Below are 18,430 nucleotides of genomic sequence, written 5' to 3'. Positions count from 1 at the left end.
ATTGGACGGATTGGCAAACCTTATAGTTAAGGAACAATTCACAAAGTCATGTTCAAAAGAGCTGTCTGTTTATTTAATGGGGAGAAGTCCAAAGACTCTAGAAGACATAGCCAGTGTGGCGGAACAGTACTTGACTGCCCATGGCAAGAAATTGGCATATCAGCCGCTGAGGAACGTGACCGGTACTGTAGCTCACCGAGTTGGATGTGCTACGGAAATTCAAAATATAATTTCTGATTGAAATTAGAATCGTATGAGAAGCTGTGAGTGGATTACGTTAAACTCGATCAATAGTCGCAAGTGTTGGAATCTATTGCTGTTTACTGTTACTGTGATTAATTGTGGAAGTGGTAAACCATTCATTGGAGTCCTTCAAGCGTTTTCATATATCATTTCACTAGTAGAACTATTCGACATTTAATTGACTGCTTTTCGGCTAAACTACGTCATTGAACCTTTCCAAGTCTCTTTCCTGGTAAGAGATAGAAAGAAATCGTGACAGTAAGCAAAGAGATCAGGCAAGTTCTTTCCAGAAAAGAGAGAAGTGGAAGAGTTCGTTTTTTCATATCTTGGTAACCCATTTCAACAGTACCCAGATCTTTATTAACTTCTTTCAACTTTTTTCTGAGGACCAGTTGGAAAATGTTGTCAGATTTCTTGTACACCGTTAGATTAGGTATAATTTACATCTCAAAAATTAAATTCAGGGCAGATGTTCAGATATCGTCTATCCAGCCTCAGTTTTGAAACTTTCCCAAATTTTCTAGTTTTGGTAGTTGACTGAATAAATTCTTCTCTTGTTATTGATGGAAAGGTAAAGCATTAGTAGTTTGTTTCGTTGAACCATAGACAAACAAAACAAAGTAACCTTATAGCGAGTTTAACATGTTTTGTTACACAGACATACATAATTTAAAAAAAAAACACGTACGTGTCGTAGTCAAGATTACTAAAATCTGCAAGATATATAAAATGATAATTGTAAGGTTTGACTATGCACTATAACTGCAACAACACTCCGGACTGAAAAGCACAAACTGAACAAGTGATACAAGAATGATTTCGAGATTCGAGTAAATTATGCGGCGGGAAACAGATCACATGAGGTGTAAACTACAGAGCAGGCCTACAGACATGTGACAAACAATTAGAACACACACAAAAGGAACGATGAACCACAGGCAAATAACTGCCTGTTGAGAGACGGATTATTACGTTCGAATCAGGCTTCCATGATCTCAGTCTGGAATTCAGATCTGCCTCGAGAGATGAGACATTGTCAGTGCACGATTCACAAGAGGCGATGTGCTCTTTAATTGCACTTTTGGTTGTTATGTACTAAAAAGTTCCCGCGCTTTTCAAAGCAAGCAGCAAAAATTTCTCTCTCCAGGCCCAAATCAAAAAATGGACTCATAAAAATAATTAAGGCCTGGAGAAAAGCTAATTCTAGAAAAACCAAGAAGAAAATTTGATTGTAGTAATATCAACACCAAAACTATCAAAATCAACCAGGAAGTTGCAGAGATAATTAAACTTGAAAAGACCTTCAGTTAGGCTAGCCAAGGGCTAGCTAACAAGTCAGCAGTCATTGTTTGTTTGTTTTTTTGCATTTACGAAGATAATCACAGCTGCCAGTAAAATCCTCAAGTTTAGAAGACAAAGTAAGTTGAAAGGACTCATTTTTGACTTTCTTACATTTTCTAAACCCAGCCATTATTTTTCACCCAACCGTTACTAATAACCTTCAACCCAACCAAGACCAATTTCAACACAAGCTCAACCATCAACACCAAAGAGGTTAAATTATTGGAAACAAATCAAATTTCAGAAGAAAAAAAGATCAAATCTGGACAGTTTATTGTACGCTACCACTCCATTTTTTGTTTAATTTTAGTTTATTATTCTATTAATTTGTAGTTCTACACAATTTTGAAGTACAGTAATCAGATTCAGCTAGGTCAAGACTGACTAATATTTTTCTCCTAAGTTTCATCCTTTGTGACGTAATAATAATATTTTTGAAATCTTCACCTTCCGAACTCGTTTTTTTTTATTTTTTTTTCTCGTACTGTATTTTACAATTCGTATTCCGACATTGATCGATATCATAAACCGACTAACTTAGGCTACGTCTACGTAAGTATATCCATTATCCTCGCCAGTCTTAATTCTCTTTTTAAGCTGCATATTTTAATCAGGTCATTTTAACACAATTCATTTGATTCTATATCACTGCTTGACGGAATTTTGCCCTGAGTTACCTCTCATCAACTAAAGTACCGTAATTTAATTTAGTTCTTAGTTTCAAATTAAAATTATTACTTAGTCAATTTCCAAAATCCTTGCTAAATTAAATATTTCATAACGCAATAATAGTGTTCGTTTATTTTCTAAAGTGTTTCTTACACCACTTAAACCAGACTTGTTATTTGTTCTTTTTCGGTGCTTGTTGGTCACCGTCCTATTTCGTCACGTCACACATAAGTGAATTCTTTGATTATCCTGACTACAAGTTATAAATGCAGGTGTTGGTGATTTTGCTTTTAATCTGTTTTGTTGCAAAGTCATTTTGTAATCTTTCGTGTCCTGCGTTATTGGTTTTGTATTCATCTGTTGGTCATACTTTGTTTGTGGCAATGTCTGCGGATTGTAAAAATTTTTATTCAAAAAACTCCTTCTCTTTAACTAACAATATTAATAGGAACCAGCTATCGATTTTACATGTAAACATGAGAAGCCTAGTTGGCAACTTTGAAAAATTAGAATCACTGCTTGTCGAAATGCAAGAAGCACCGGACCTTATTGCTGTGTCAGAAACCTGGCTGAATGAAAATCGATTGCATTTTGTTAGCTTGCAAGGCTATAATTTTGTCCACTTTAATAACAAACAAACTGATGCTAAAATACAAGCAGGTGGTGTCGGGCTATACGTAAGCAGTTCAATAAAGTATAATCAAATTAATAATTTAAGTCTAAACTTACAGGAATGTGAAGATCTCTGGGTGGATATTACTTTATCAAACAATAGACAGTAGGGTGGGCCGTCAATGCACTTTTTTTGTCAAATCACTTAGCAACTCGGCTCAGATAGGAGGCTTAGGTCACAAACAATTAATCTAAAAATTTTTTTTAGATCGGGCGGCGGGAAGACGCCGCACAAAAAATCAATATCACCTAAATACAATAAAAAACGTTTTTTTTTTCCAAAAAAAAATAAAAAGTGCGGTAATTAAAAAAGTAAAAAATACACAAAACGACGTAAACACAGTCAAAAACAATCACAGAACGTAATCTTTCTTTGACTCAAAACGTGAACGCTGTGAGCGAGCAGCAGTTCGCGTCAGAATGAGCTCATGTCTGCGGTCATGGCCGATGACTTCATCGCTCACTTCGGTGACGAGTTTGATTGCGCGCTCAACTGCTTGTGTGCAGCACGGAAAACTGTCAATCGATGTAGGAAAATCGGTCTCGACGAAAAGCTCTGTGAGCTGTTGGATGCTGAAATCACGTAAAATTGGTGGCTCAGTGAGCTTCTGCTCGCTCCACCGGAGCAACGAGTTTGTTGTCAAGTCTGTGTACTCAAAGTTTATTTTGGGAATTTCGAAACGACGTATCCCACCCGTGTAATCGTCCCTTGCTTTCTGGATCCGATGAACTGCGAGCTTACGCATTGGCTTAGACTCGTCATGCAGAAGAGCCAACACTACATTCTCCGGATGCGCAGCGAAGGCGTTTGTCTGTAGGCAACTGTCGACGACTTTTTTTAATTGGCCTGTCAGATAGCGAGTCAGCTTAACCAACCGAAGGAAAGACCGAGCAGCGAAGTGAATCTTATTGTTTCGCTTGATAGTAAACCACATGGGAGCGTAAACTTTAACGATGTACTTCGTCATTTCTATCAGCGCCTCTGTTGGTTCTGGCTCCGAGATATAAAGTCGGCATATCCTTGAAGCGAGAGTAAGCCATCGTGCATGACCCTGTTTTCCTGGATCACGGAATCGAATGCTTTCTGGAGGCAGACTTCCCTCGATGACCAACACGATATCGAGCAGATACTTTTGATCGCCGCTAATATCCATCACCTCATCGACTTCTGTCAGGTTGGATTTTATCTTCTCGAACTCGACGACTGCAAATTCTCCCATTTTGTACTTATCATTAGCGACGACACGGCCGATAAATCCTTTGAAGGTTTGCGGTCCTGATGATTTCCCGTCCAACTCGCCGAAGAGATGCCGAAGCGGGAGTTCGTTGAGGTGAAACTGGCAAATCGACCATTGTACCGCACTCCCTGTTGCTCAATGCTGGTGATGGCTCCTGTGTGCTTACCTGTATTGACGGCAGTTCCGTCGCAGCCAACGACCTGAATGCCTTTCACGTCAATTCCCTTGACTTCAAGAGCAGCCAACATCGTTTTGGCAATGTTGTTTCCAGTTGAACGCCCTTGAATGGAAACGTGGTCGATATATTCACCTCCTGGGTATTTCAGCATCACGTAGTGGTCTTCGATTGATTTTTGACGATAGCCAGTTATGCCATTCAATGTAAGGGCTTTATCCTTTCTGCCGTCAAAGTAAAGGCCTTCAACTATTGTGCCGAGCGAAATTGAAGCAAAGTGATTATCTCTAAACGAAGCCGTTTTCGTGCACGAACGAGCTTGTTTTTATCCACTACCATCATCCGATTGAAATCATCTTTTGTGTCCAGTAATGTTGCGGTGGCGAGGGCAGCTGCTGCTCTACTCGAAATTCCATACCTTTCCGCCTCACGCGCAACTGTACGAAGATCGAAAGTACATCGCTCCTGCTCTTCTTCGATTTCTTCTCTGCCGATCGAGCACTCTGAAGGGAAGCGCCTTCTAGGAGTTTCTTCTGTATTGTCGTCATCCGAGTCTTGAGTACATTCTTCGCGTTCTTCCCGCTCTTTTTCTCGCTTCTCTCTCAAAAGCAATTGCTCCTTCCGCTCGTCCCTCTTCTTCTCAGATTTTTCCGCCTTCCAATCGACGTTTCCAATGAAACCAATGCGTGCTCCGCGTTGGTCTTTAACAAAATCAACCTCGCGTGAATGCAGCGATTTGTCGTCAACGACGTCGAAAAGAGTGTCGAGGCAAAGACTGGCCTTCATTGAAGCTTTCCATTCAGCCGTCTTTCTCGCCGTGGGGATTTTATTCTTCATCTTAACCATGGCCCATTGCTTCAGAATCTTCTTGATCACTCCCTCACGCGTAATGATCGCCACTGTGGCGAAATTGTAGATGCTTGTTATCTTAGTCGCCACTGCTTCCGCCATTTCGCGCAGCCCCATTTCCTTCTTGCAATCTCCGGTGTCCTTCTTCTTCATGATTTTGTATTGTTCTTTCACTTGGGCGCAATATCGGAGAACGTCACCACTGGTGGGAAGAACCAGTTCATTCATTTCTTTGGCAAAGCCGAACACCGGATCAGCAGATCGAGTATATGCGGCCATGTTATAACTATTGCAGACCAATTAACTGCAATTAATTGGTAAACTGCCACCGGTAGCCTACTGATTACTTGTATTCAATCAATCAATGTAAAATTCGACGTAGGCTACCGCCACCACTACGAATTACTATACTGAATACCTGTAATAAATTGCGAATTTTGTTTTAAATTTCCCTCCACTATTGTGAATAAACTTTTCACTGAAACAGAACCCAATTATACTTGCTTCAGTCAGTAGGCCAATACCCTACCTGTTTGCCTTCTCTGAGCACTAATATATACCTGATACCTGAGTACTGTGAGTAGTCCATATTACCTTGCCTTCACTTTTATATCTACCTTACCTGCAATGCTCATACCATGCCTTCACCTTTTATATAGGCTACCAAGTAGCCTACTTACTTGCATATCCTGCCATCACCTTTTATGTAGGCTACCAAGTACTTAGGCTACCGTACTTGTATACGCCTTCATCATCTTAGGCTATCGTACTTGTATACGCCTTCATCATCACCAAGTAGCCTACTTACTTGCATACCAAACCTTCACCTTTTATATAGGCTACCAAGAAGCCTACTTACTTGTATACCCTGCCATCACCTTTTATATAGGCTACCAAGTACTTAGGCTACTTGTATACCCTGCCTTCACCATTTATATAGGCTACCAAGTAGCCTACTTGCATGTTTAACTGTATGATGATTGATGAATCAACCATGTTTGATGGGTGTGCGGCACACAAACTCTGAATATACGCCACTGCAATATCTAGGGTTGCCATCGACATGAACCCCAAAATAAGGACAACAGAAAAATTAAATTTTCATACAAAGTAAAACAAACGTTTTTGAACAAACCTCAGCATTTATACGAGCCATTATATATCACATGCCATATTGTTTGCCAGAAACAATGTGTTCCAGCAACTCATTGTTCGTAAAAAAATATTTTGTGCATCTCAAGACAACTCAGGTCTAGGTTTACTTTTACTGTAGTAGGGATTTGGCTGTCATTCCACTAAGTTTATTCACTAATTGTTGAGAATAAGACAAAATAAGGACTCAAGTCAAAAAGAAGGACATTTCCTAGCAATAAGGACAGTAATATTTTCTAAGATAGAGTTCTTCAAAATAAGGACAAATCTTAGAAATAAGGACGTTATGGCAACCCTGTCAATATCCCTGGAATGGGGTGATTTACCGATTAGGTCCCAGTTGTGCGCCGTCTTCCTGGCGTTCAATTAAAAAATGGTTTTCGATTTCGCCATTTACTCGACAAACCTCCTAAGAAACTCGAGTTGCTAAGCGATCTGTTTCCGACGGCCCACCCTAATAGACAGTGCACAGTTGGTGTAGTATACAGGCATCCCAAAAATAAGTTAATTGAGTTTCAAACCAAATTCTGTGAGTGCATTGATTCGTTAAATAATTTCAAAAAACAATATTACATTTGTGGTGATTTTAATATTGATATGTTTGCAAAGACAAAAAATTCTGCTGTAAAAAATTACTGTGATGCGTTTCTCTCTTTAGGCTGCAATCAATTAGTACAATCCCCAACCCGTGTAACTTCCACAAGTTCAACTTTAATCGATCATGTATACAGCAACGACCAATCAAATAAAATTCAATGCCATGTTCTTATTCACGATGTTTCTGACCACTTTCCTATTGTAGTTGTGATAAACTCTGTAAAACCAAAACAAGAAAAATATACACAAAAAGTAAGGAACATGAAAAACTTTGTTGCTGATGAATTCGTTTGTGATCTGGAAAATAGCTTGACCAACCAATACACAGAAAGGAATGATTCAGTTCATAGCAAATTTAATCATTTCATCGACACTTTTAATGACACTTTAAACAAGCATGCACCTTTACGATTGTTGTCTCGAAGAGAAAGAAAACTCAAGACCAAACCATGGCTAACAAAAGGAATTTTGAACTCCATCAAAACTAAAAACAGACTATATCACTTAAAAATAAAAGACCCAACAAACACTTCTGCACAAGCAACATACAAAAAGTACAGAAATGTACTTACTCATACCAAAGAGCAAGCAAAAAAAATGCATTACAATTTTCTTATTACGCAAAGCAAGCACAACACTGGAAAAATATGGAAAACCATAAATGACATCATCAAGTACAAACATAAGCACACAGCTCACATACCAGAAGAAATAATTAGCACTGACAATGAAAAAATCTCTGACCCTGCACAAATAAGTAACTGTTTTAATGATTATTTCACAGAAATTGGTCCTTCCATGGCATCTAAAATCCCTCTACCGTCTCCTGGCTCATTATTGAAATTGCAAAGTGTCCCATTCTCCTTTTTCCTAAAACCCGTCAATCAAGAAGAAGTATTAAAACATCTTAATAATCTTTCTGTCTCTAAAAGTACAGGACATGATGGAATACCTATAAGATTTGTCAAACTATCCTCACCAATAATCGCCCCTTTCCTCACCAACTTATTCAATGAGTGTATCGATAAAGGTGTATATCCTGATGTACTAAAGGTCGCTCAAGTTACCCCAATCTTCAAAAGTGGCTCCAGGAAAAATTGTTCCAACTATAGGCCCATATCACTATTGTCCCCCTTCACCAAAATATTCGAAAAATGCCTGTATGAACAAATGTACAATTATCTAACAAAAAAAGACCTGATCACACCACATCAGTATGGATTTAGACCACAATATTCCACTTCGTTAGCTGTGTCAAACGCTTGTGATAACATCTTAACTAACCTAGATAATAAAAATACAACTTGCTCTGTATTTCTTGATTTAGCTAAAGCCTTCGACACAGTTGATCACACTATTCTCATACAGAAACTGCAAACATACGGTTTTCGGGGCCTTCCATTACAATTGTTAAAAAGCTATATCAGCAATCGTCTACAGCACACGGTCGTCAATGGAATCTCTTCAAACTCAAGACAGGTTACCTGCGGTGTGCCCCAAGGATCGACATTGGGACCCCTTCTTTTCTTACTGTATATAAATGACTTACCAAATTCAACAAACATGAATGTTAAACTATTTTCTGACGACACCAATCTTACGATGAGTGACAAATGTGAAATAAATTTGCAGAACAATGTGAATGCCGAAATGCAAAAAGTTTACAACTGAATGAAGCTTAATAGATTATCATTAAATTTCTCAAAAACTGAATACATGCTAATAACAAATAAAAAACACATAAAAAATTTTAACATTAACATTGGTAACACAAGCATTCAACAAAAAGATCAAATAAAATACCTTGGCGTTTACATAGATAACAAATTAACATGGAAATATCACATAGATAAAATTTGCGGAAAAGTAGCAAAAGGTTCATGGGCGTTGCTTAAACTCAGAAATTATGTCAACACAGACACTTTAAAAGATGTGTATCACGCTTTGATTTACTGTCCTTTGCAATATTGTATTTCAAGCTGGGGAAAGGCCTGTGACAGTGCACTGGATCCATTAATAAAATTACAAAAAAAGGTTATAAGAATAATTACGAAACAAAATTACTATGCTCACACTAATTTTTTATTTTTCAAAATGAACATCTTGAAACTAAAAGACATACATAACATTGAAATAAAAAAACATATGTACAAAGTTCATATGAATGAGTATCCGTCTACGTATTGTGATTTATTTACAAATGCTTCATCTATTCATCAGCATAACACAAGATATCAAACAGGCAACAATTATTTTATAAACAGATCAAACACAGAATTTGGCAAGAAGTCCATGCAGGTATTGGGACCAATGCTCTGGTCAGAGGTTCCAAGTAGGCTAAAAAACTTATCATTTCATTGTTTCAAAAAAGAGATCAAAACGTTAATTTTACAAAGCTACAGTGCATCGTAATAAGTGATATGTTATGGAAACCAACTTGTCAGTTGCTTCGGAAACTTTATTATTCTCTGCTTGCTTCATGGAATTTTGTGTTTTGGCCTACGTTATCATCAATATGTTTTTTTTATGCGTATGCTGTTGTTGAAGCGCGGGAACGTTTCAATTATTATTTTTCTCTTGTAAGCTTATTTTAAATGGCAAAATCGTAATTTCCGTAGGGTGGCAATTGACTAGTAGACCGTATGGTCGTCTCGTTGTCTCCCTGTCGGTATGGGAACTTGTGTAACTTTTGTACTGTGTATATTGCATATTTCAAACATGTACCTATGTTCCTGTTACTGACAAATAAAACATTGATTGTTATGTTTGGGTTTAAGTGCTCCCCGACCCTTGTCAAAAAATGTCTGGTTGACATACCAATGTATGTCTGGTTTGCGTCACGCAAACAGTTAAACTTATACACAGCATACGAAGAAAGAGCAATGGGGGTAGGCAACTTCAGTTGAAAATACTGGTACTGGTGCACATTTCATTTGTTTGAAAACATTCTACTGCGATGAAACAATAGACATAAAATATGGAGCAATTTATTCTATAGCACTGACATTGAGAAATAAAATCATCTAGCCTACCTCAAATTTCTTTGTTTTGTTATTCATATCCAAGACAGAGTAATCCATTTCTTGATCTCCTCTTTTAGATATCGTTATATTTCTTCCGAGACTTTGATACTCAATTCCCCACAATCGGCTGATAAATTCTTCTCCATTGTCAAACTGGTTCGATCTGTTGCAAATTGTTCTGCAACAAAACGCATTATGTTGACAATGAAAATATAAAACGAAGGCCTACTGGGCTGCTCCTAAGAATGCGCTCTATTAGTGATCGAGAATCACCGGTCAAGGCACTAAAAACTAGTCAATTGATTGATAATAACGTCGACTTTTAATTTCTGCTTATCGATTCAATATGATTTCAAACAGCCTTGATAGTCTAAATCATCATCTTTTACCAGTTGCAGCTACTCAAGTCTTGTTAAATTACTTTTCCCTTCACTGCGGTTTTCAAAACAGGGATCAACATCCCACCTACAGTATGATATGGCATAGTTGTCAAGTGAGCTTCTTGATTTTTAAACTCAACTCATCCAAACCCGTGTAACGGTATCTCAGAAACTAAGTTACTAAAAACACCTCATCAAATTATTTTACACGCAAGATCTCTTCCTTAGAATTCCAAACATAGACAAATATTCACTGAAGCTGAGTCCTTCCAGACGCTACCGTAGGTTGCGTTCTATTCATTCATTATCTCTTTTTTGAAACTACAGTACATAATGACATCTACAATATTTTTCGCAAGAATCAAAATTTAGACTAAGTTCTCAAAGAAAATGAAGGGGTGTATCAGCAAGCATCAAAAGGATTGACCCATGATACAAGAGGAAGATCCACAGAGGATACAAACTGATATGCCATAAATCAACAAGTGCAACCATGCAACACATCCATGCAACATACAATAGGAACATTTGGTCTAATTATTCATCTGAGGCCGTCGATACCTGGTTCAGGCAAGGCAATTGAATAAGAAGAAGATTATCCTCTCAAGTACATGTAGCTCCACACAAAGTGAAAATTACATGACTTTTAGCTCTTTTTTATTTCATGTCTAAACAGACATTGTCAACTGACACTGTTAATTTTAATTAGACATTGCTTATCATCCTTTAAAGAAATACAAAAGTGTTAAAAGTCATGTAATTTTCAGTTTGTATGGATCTACATGTAGCCTACTTGAGAGGTTAATGACATTTTTTTATTCACTTTTAGACGTAACTATTTAACAGATCCACTCAATCAAAGAATGAGCATGTGTTTATCGAATTTTTTTACCCTAAGCATTTTGTCAAGTAAATTATCTTTTATTTTGAAATGCACTGTTTGATGTCATATGATTCAAATTTACCTCAGTAACCCGAAAATGAACAGTCTCATGGAATCGTAGTAATAACTAATAAATGGATTGACATATTCATTGTATTCCATTACAGTCCCATTGCTTGTGCTGTTAAGCTCCTGCTTCACGGAATCAGAAAATTGTTTGTATTCTGCGTTGGTTGGTGTGTGTAGGGTAACAACTGTCAAGGCACGGAGGTACTCGTCAGTATGTGGATCTGTATGAGGGTAACAAATAATAAAACGGAATTTAGTGCAAATAGACTTTGCGTTCCACGAAACAAGACGCGTATCCTGTCATTGTACTTGATGGCGCTGCTAATGGCATTGGCGCTGCTGTGATAATGAGCACTGTGGCGTCAAAACAGGTTACAAAAAAAACAAGTCATCAAAGCAGAATCTGTTTATATGTGACAAATGATAAAATGAACAGAGGTTTTATGTAAACAAACTTTATAGCATAGCGAGAAGTGTTTGCAATTAGGGTTTACCCGAACCCCAAACCCGTTTTTTTTCGTGTATTTTTCACTATCCGAAACCCACGTTTTAAAATTTAGACTCCGGTTTTCCAGACAAAATATGAAAAAGATTTTGATCTGAAAAAGTTTGAAATCATTTAGTTAAGCTGTACGCTAATCATACTGTTAGTGTTCACCCTTGCGTTTTGTGCTCATTTATCACAATATGTATTAAAGCATCATACAAAATTATCATCTGCTGCTTCAAGAATGCAAAATCGGGTAGGTTCAATTTTACGATTTAAACTTTACAGTGTTGAAAAAGTGTAATAGGACACCCATTTGCAATTACACATTAGCCTGTGAGATTAAGATAATAGTTGTAAAATTCCGCATGACAGTGAAGCTGTTCTAAACATATGGTGTGGTGCGTAATGATGACAATTTACCTCAAAACATCGCTTCTTTCGAAAAAAAAAAATAGGACTTAGGCTACTTCCTTAATATCAAAACTCAGAGGAATACTGTAGTTTTTTCAAGCTGCTTTTCCATTTCTAATAGTAGTAGCGACGGTAAGCCTCGAGCGAGGTTTCCGATGGTGAATGTGAGACGATCAAAGAGCTTTGTAAAGTTTTGGTGATGACTGATATAGAAATTGAAGTCGAATACCTTTTACATATAGAAAATGTTTACTTACATCGGGAAAAAGTGGTTACGTTTCCTCTAAAGCTGGAAAACTCGGACACAAAGATCAGTGAATATCTGCAAGACAGGTTGGAAAAACGTCTGGAACAGGAAATATGAAACTGATTCACTTATTCAAAGTCTCGCAGCTATAGGTGGACGGGTAGGCTGCTATGACCAAATTGGACACAAAACAAAAAGTCCAAAGTTGCATTTTTAGCAAAAAAAATTGTGGAAAGTATCAACAAAGCACTGATGGCTATGTGGAAGAAGATCGAGAAAGTGTTGAGCGTGAACTCATCAAAAGATCTAAAAGGTTAAAACTCTTAGAGTCTTTCAGAGGAGTTCGTTTCATTTATGGAAAGCGAAAATCAAGACTGCGAAATTGTAAGAATGGAAAATGGAAATGAATCTTTTTCGAGCTACAAACAAAACATCTAGAAATCTTGAAAGCCCCTATCATACCTTGCTTACAATCAGACCCATGTCAGTGGTGCCCGATAGAGCTTATATTCACCTATTGGACTATTTGTCACAAAATTAAGAAACAGACTGATGAAAGTTTCAACGCTTTGTTTTTCGTGTAGTAGTATTTTTAAAATCGCTTGAAAGGAACGTGTCATAGCGATAACCTTTATGTTGTGAACTAACCTACTCTTTGTGTCTTTGTATACGAAAAGAAAATTATGTTTAATATCGGGCCAAATTGATGTTTATTTAAAACCCGAAAAAAAAGGGTTTTCACGGGTTTTTATTTTTTAAATACCCAAAGCCTGGGTGTTGTAATTTTGTCCGAAATTGGAAACACTAATAGCGAGGTGAGTGTTCTTGCTAATTTTCCTCTTTCTAGTAATTTGTCATGATTTTAAGAAAAAAATGGCACAAGGACATTTCTTTACTGCATATGGAGTGGAGACTTCAGACAATTCTCTGCTGAGAAGAATGTCGGCATCATCTAAAATCTAAATCAGGGATGGCGAACTACTGACCGGCGGTTCACGAAGTGGCCCACCACTGACATTTCAGTGACCCACTTAAAGTTTCAATAATAGTAGGCCAAATTTTAAGAAGAGGAAGATGCTCTACGTTGAACAACAGCAACACTTGAAGAACTTCTGCCAAGACTACATTGCGGGGTGCAAGACAATGGCACAGTTGAAATCTGGTTTCGGTCATAGTATTCTCCTTGGAGATGCCTAGTGTAAATTATGTGAAAAGTATCTCCTTGAACTCCAAATTCAGCAAGGAAAGGTCATTGTGCCATTTTTTCCTGTAGCCTACCACTTTCTCTGGTGCCATTTTTTCAGTGCACCGTTTGTCATAGCCAATGCATTTTATAAAATAGTTAAACAAAGCTTGAAGGTTGTAAACATTTGCTTAAAAAATTCACGGTTTGCATCTCACTTTGAGAAAAGTCGCTCTCAAAAAAGCGGTTTGTTTTTCTCATCATCCTAACCTGGATTCATAATGCATAGTGAATAACGTTTACTAAGCTGCATACAATTCAGCCTTCATACTGTACCTGTGAAGTTAGAATCATCTGCGTTTGAAGTATCGTACTCAATGATATCGTCATCGTCAGTCCAAAAGTAACTGGTGTTGGAGTTGTATAAATCCAAGTAAATGAAAACGTATTCCCCATTTGTCATGTTCAGTTTATCTGCCACGAGCATAACCTTGCGCATTGCTCGACGTCCAACACACCAAATCGACACTAAAATATTGATGATAGTTTGAAATTGATTTTAAACAGTATTTTAGGCCATAACACAACCCAGCAGTCATCAACGTAATTTTTGCATTGTTTCTACACTGTTTCAACCAGGGGTTTGGAGCAGGCGTAAGTGGTAAATTGCTCCAGCTCCGGAGCTCACTTTTATCATAAATTAGCTCCAGCTCCTGAGCTCATTGATACCACTGTTCCGTATCCAACAATATAAACTAAACAAAGGCAATGTCCACAACTTTCCTGCTGCATCACTGGCTGCAGGTACTACAGTACTTATAAAGCATAGCTTACACCATTTAAAGTCAATTTAAATACATGATTGAAAACTATCAAATGGTTCATTCAGTATGCTGTATGAAGGGTTGCTGCTAAATTATGTGAATTCAGCCAATAGTAGCAGCATCTTATGGAATGCATCGGAGCCGGAGCTATCAAACAACTGGCTCCAGCTCCTGCTCCACTTGAATTTCACGTAGAGCTCCGGCTCCAGCTCCGTTGAAAATGCACGCCTCAGGCTCCAAAGCCCTGGTTTCAACCACGACGACCTATTTACACATGCCATGCCAATGTACAGCTTCAAATCTGACTGCAGGCCGATCAGCTGGTGGCCAAAATCGCCAACTATAAGTTGATAGTTTGAGTAGTAATCATAGCCGTAGGAGATGGGGTGCAAGGGGGCGGTCGCTCCCTCGCTGAAAAAAAAAACTCGCGAATTTGGGAAAAAATATCCAGTTATTTAGGCAAATCAATCTTACCATGATGTTTCGACGTCTCACTAGTTTATAGACTTTACATAATTGTTATAATTTATGAGATGCATTGATATTTTCCAATGAATGTAAAATGCGTTATCATCGATTTTGGAAATAATTGCATGTGGTATTGCAATTTGGGCAAAATGATAAGTTTCAATTCCACAACCGCAAAAAGTAACTGTAAAAGAGCACAGTTGGCAAACAAAAGTAAGCTTATCATTGATTTTCGATTGTAGTCAGACTGTTAATTGATTGCTGTAGATTGATTGATTGATTGATTAAATCTTTATCCTTGGACTGGGAAAACTTCTTGCAGAACTTAATCCTGGCAGTTTCACATACTTGTAGAGGCTTTGAACCACTGACGCAGGCCCGGGGGCGCAGGAGCTAACCATGTCAAATGTAAGTAGCTAAGTTTATTCCAAAATAAATGTGCAATTGAAAGATTTGTAGTATCCACGAATTTCCCCAACTTTGCAATTACGCGTTAGCCATATTTCCTTAAACCGCAAAATCCTTGCTCTCAATCACGAAGTTCGTGGTTATGTTTAAAGTTGTTGGAGTTTTCAACTGAAATTAATAAGTAAACTGTAAAGTAGACGCAAGTAGCTAGAGGTGATTACCACCAAAAAATATATATATTCAGAATTAAAGAGTGGGTGAAGAAAAATATTTCGTGTTTATGAAAAATAATTTGTGGATAAGGAAATCTCTATAAACAGGTTGTCATTTTAGTTTTTTTCAATGCAAATTTATAAATACTGAGTCTTTGGACTATCTTCATGATGATAAGATTGAACTACTTTTGGTCTGGCCTTTTATTGAATTTCGGCTGGAGTTTTTCAAATAATCTGGCGACATGCATATTCAGCAATTGTTATCCAGTTATTGCTGAAGTCTCAGTTCAAATTGTTGTTGAATCCAGTTAGGCTTAATATATAATTATGTTTTTGTGCCACACAAGAGTGTTTCAACTTGATGGTATATTTAATTGAGACATAGACACTCTCTCTCTCTCTTTAGGTATCATAGCTGATACCACCCTCGGTGTACAATGATGTTCCAGTTTGATCGACCTCGTGCTTCTTGCCAAATTTTAGTAGGGTTTTTGATAAGTAAAGTAAACAATATCACACCAAATCAGAAGAATCGGTTTATTTAAATACAGAGCTTTCGCCACACAAGTGTGGCTTCATCAGTATAAACTTATTCAAATAGAAACTTTTTTATATAATAACTTTTTAATATTATTTTAATATATTAATAATTATTTATATTATAATTATTAATAATTATTTATTATAATTAACTATTAATAATTAATTAATAATAATAATTAATTAATTAATTAATTAATTAATATAATAATTATTACAATAATTATAATAATTATATATAATATATATATATATATATATATAATATATATATAATATAATATATAATATAATATATATAATATAATATATATAATATAATATATAATATAATATATATATATAATATATATAATATATAATTATATATTATAATAATTATATATAATAATTAATTATTTATATTTATAATTATTAATATAATTATTTTATATTTAATAACTTTTTTTTTATATATTAACTTTTTTATACTTTTTTTTATATAGAAAATTTTTGATAAGTGGTTGAAAATTGTGCAAAAATGTGAACCTTTGTGCTCCACTTGACCGTTTTCCTAGAATTTTTCCACTTAAAGGTAAATCTTCAAGTTCGCCTTTCCTTATAATGTGACCTAAGAACTTCACCTGTCGCATTTCTAAAGATCTCATTATCTGCTGCGCCTGGCCCATCTGTTGGAAAACTGCTCTGTTGGTTCGAAAAGCTGTCCATGGAATTTTAAGAATTCTTCGGTAAAACCACATTTCTGCAGCTTCAATTTTTTTTCGGGTTTTTGCCGTTAGTGTCCAAGTTGCACATGCGTACATCAAAATTGACCAAACAAAGCATTTTAACAAACGAATTTTTAAGGTTAAAGTTAAGGTTAAATTGCTAAAAAGACATTATTAAAAGATAACTACAGTACGACAGCGGCCAGTGTTTCGATCTTCCCATCTCTTCAGCGTAGTAAAATGAAAGTGAAAAGTTGTGTTGAGAAGATGGTTTCTGAGAGTGATATAATAAGACAATGAGAATTGATTTAATTTTTGATTTCAGACTCCAGCGAAATGTAATTTTACTGCCAATTAGAAGATGTGAATTTTTTGAGAAAAGTTGTGCCAAACAATGACTGTAGCCTAATTTGTTAAAAATAAAAGCTTGAGAAAAAGACAGAAATTTATCACTAAGCTAGGACATAACAATCATCTGAGATGGATCTAAAATGCAAGACATTAGATTAGGGGTGGGCAAAGTTGTTCAAAGAAAGAGCCACTTGCGAATAAATCATAAACACCAGCGAACCGTAAAATCATTTGACATAACATAACAGCAATAAAAACACAATGATTGTTTATCCATATGAGTTTTGTACTTGACTCACTACTCTCTGAAAGTTTGGCCGATAAGTTGTTAATGCTGTGCGAATTAATTCTTCCAAGTGTTCATTTGTCAAGGTTGCACGATGTTTTGATTTTACAAAGTTGTAAATTCTTGTAAAAATGAATAAGTAAGTTCTGGAACTATTTCTAAGCTTCAACTAATCGCTGCTTACAGCGACTTTACTACACTTCCAATTTTTGCTGACTGAACGCAAAATGAACCAGGAGAGGCACAATGTTGCTTTGCTAAGTCACAATTCCATTGTTTAACAATGGCTACAGTAAAAGAGAGACTCTTGTTAGATCTTTGTGTTGTATTCGCCGAAAATTAGATTTTGAAGACAGTGTAGGCTAAGTCACAAATTTTAATTTATGCCAACCGATTTTTGCGCCCCTATCAATGTGGCGCCCATGGCTCGAGCCATACCTGCTATACCCTAGGTACGCCACTGCTTGGTTGACAGTTCGAGATAATTATTTTATAAAGTATAATCGTAACTTTTTTGTAATGTTACGATTCAATACAAGAGCCACAAAAAATATGTTGAAGAGCCGCATGCGGCTCGCGAGCCGCAGTTTGCCCACCGTTGCATTAGATACTAGCTGCACATATAAGCATTAAGATTCAAAAAATGAAGGGATGTACCTGCAAACATCTATAGGATTGGCCAATGATACAAGAGAAGGATCCACAGAGAATACAAGCTGATATGCATCAATCAACAAGTGAATAAAGAAATAACAGTTAACCTCTCAAGTACATGTAGCTCCACACAGAGTGAAATTTACATGAGTCATTCACTCTGTATGGAGCTACATGTACTTGAGAGTTTAACTGATATTTCTTTATTCACATGTTATTAGAGTTTGAAAGGCGTTTACTGACTTTTAGGCTATGTGTTATCCATTCACAATGGTGCAAGTAGGTTATTGATGTTGATGACATTGCTGCCAAAATCACACTACTTTTCGATTTGAACATTCGTCCTAGACTCCTA

At 36.6% G+C, this 18,430-nt stretch overlaps 2 protein-coding genes across 3 annotated transcripts in view; one reads left to right on the top strand and one right to left on the bottom strand.

The window, feature by feature from the left end:
• The window catches only part of LOC145775960 (atrial natriuretic peptide receptor 3-like), a 176,913-nt gene that overhangs the window by 123,550 nt on the left and 34,933 nt on the right, over window positions 1-18,430 (top strand). The gene's annotated exons all lie outside the window — the stretch shown is intronic.
• LOC145775999 (atrial natriuretic peptide receptor 3-like) overlaps window positions 1-18,430 on the bottom strand; it is a 60,128-nt gene that overhangs the window by 8,246 nt on the left and 33,452 nt on the right. For both annotated transcript variants that reach the window (XM_082587410.1, XM_082587409.1), the window contains exons 5-7: window positions 13,959-14,150; window positions 11,305-11,512; window positions 9,969-10,137 (exon numbers count right to left, since the gene is read on the bottom strand). In XM_082587410.1, coding sequence (XP_082443536.1) covers window positions 9,969-10,137; window positions 11,305-11,512; window positions 13,959-14,150 — 569 coding nt within the window. The remainder of the gene's footprint in view (window positions 1-9,968; window positions 10,138-11,304; window positions 11,513-13,958; window positions 14,151-18,430) is intronic.

This window comes from Aplidium turbinatum, chromosome 8, assembly GCF_918807975.1.
Source record: "Aplidium turbinatum chromosome 8, kaAplTurb1.1, whole genome shotgun sequence".
Classification (NCBI taxonomy): Eukaryota; Metazoa; Chordata; class Ascidiacea; order Aplousobranchia; family Polyclinidae; genus Aplidium; species Aplidium turbinatum.
The sequence above is the reverse complement of the archived record's forward strand: the minus strand, read 5'-3'. Positions and strand labels throughout refer to the sequence as shown.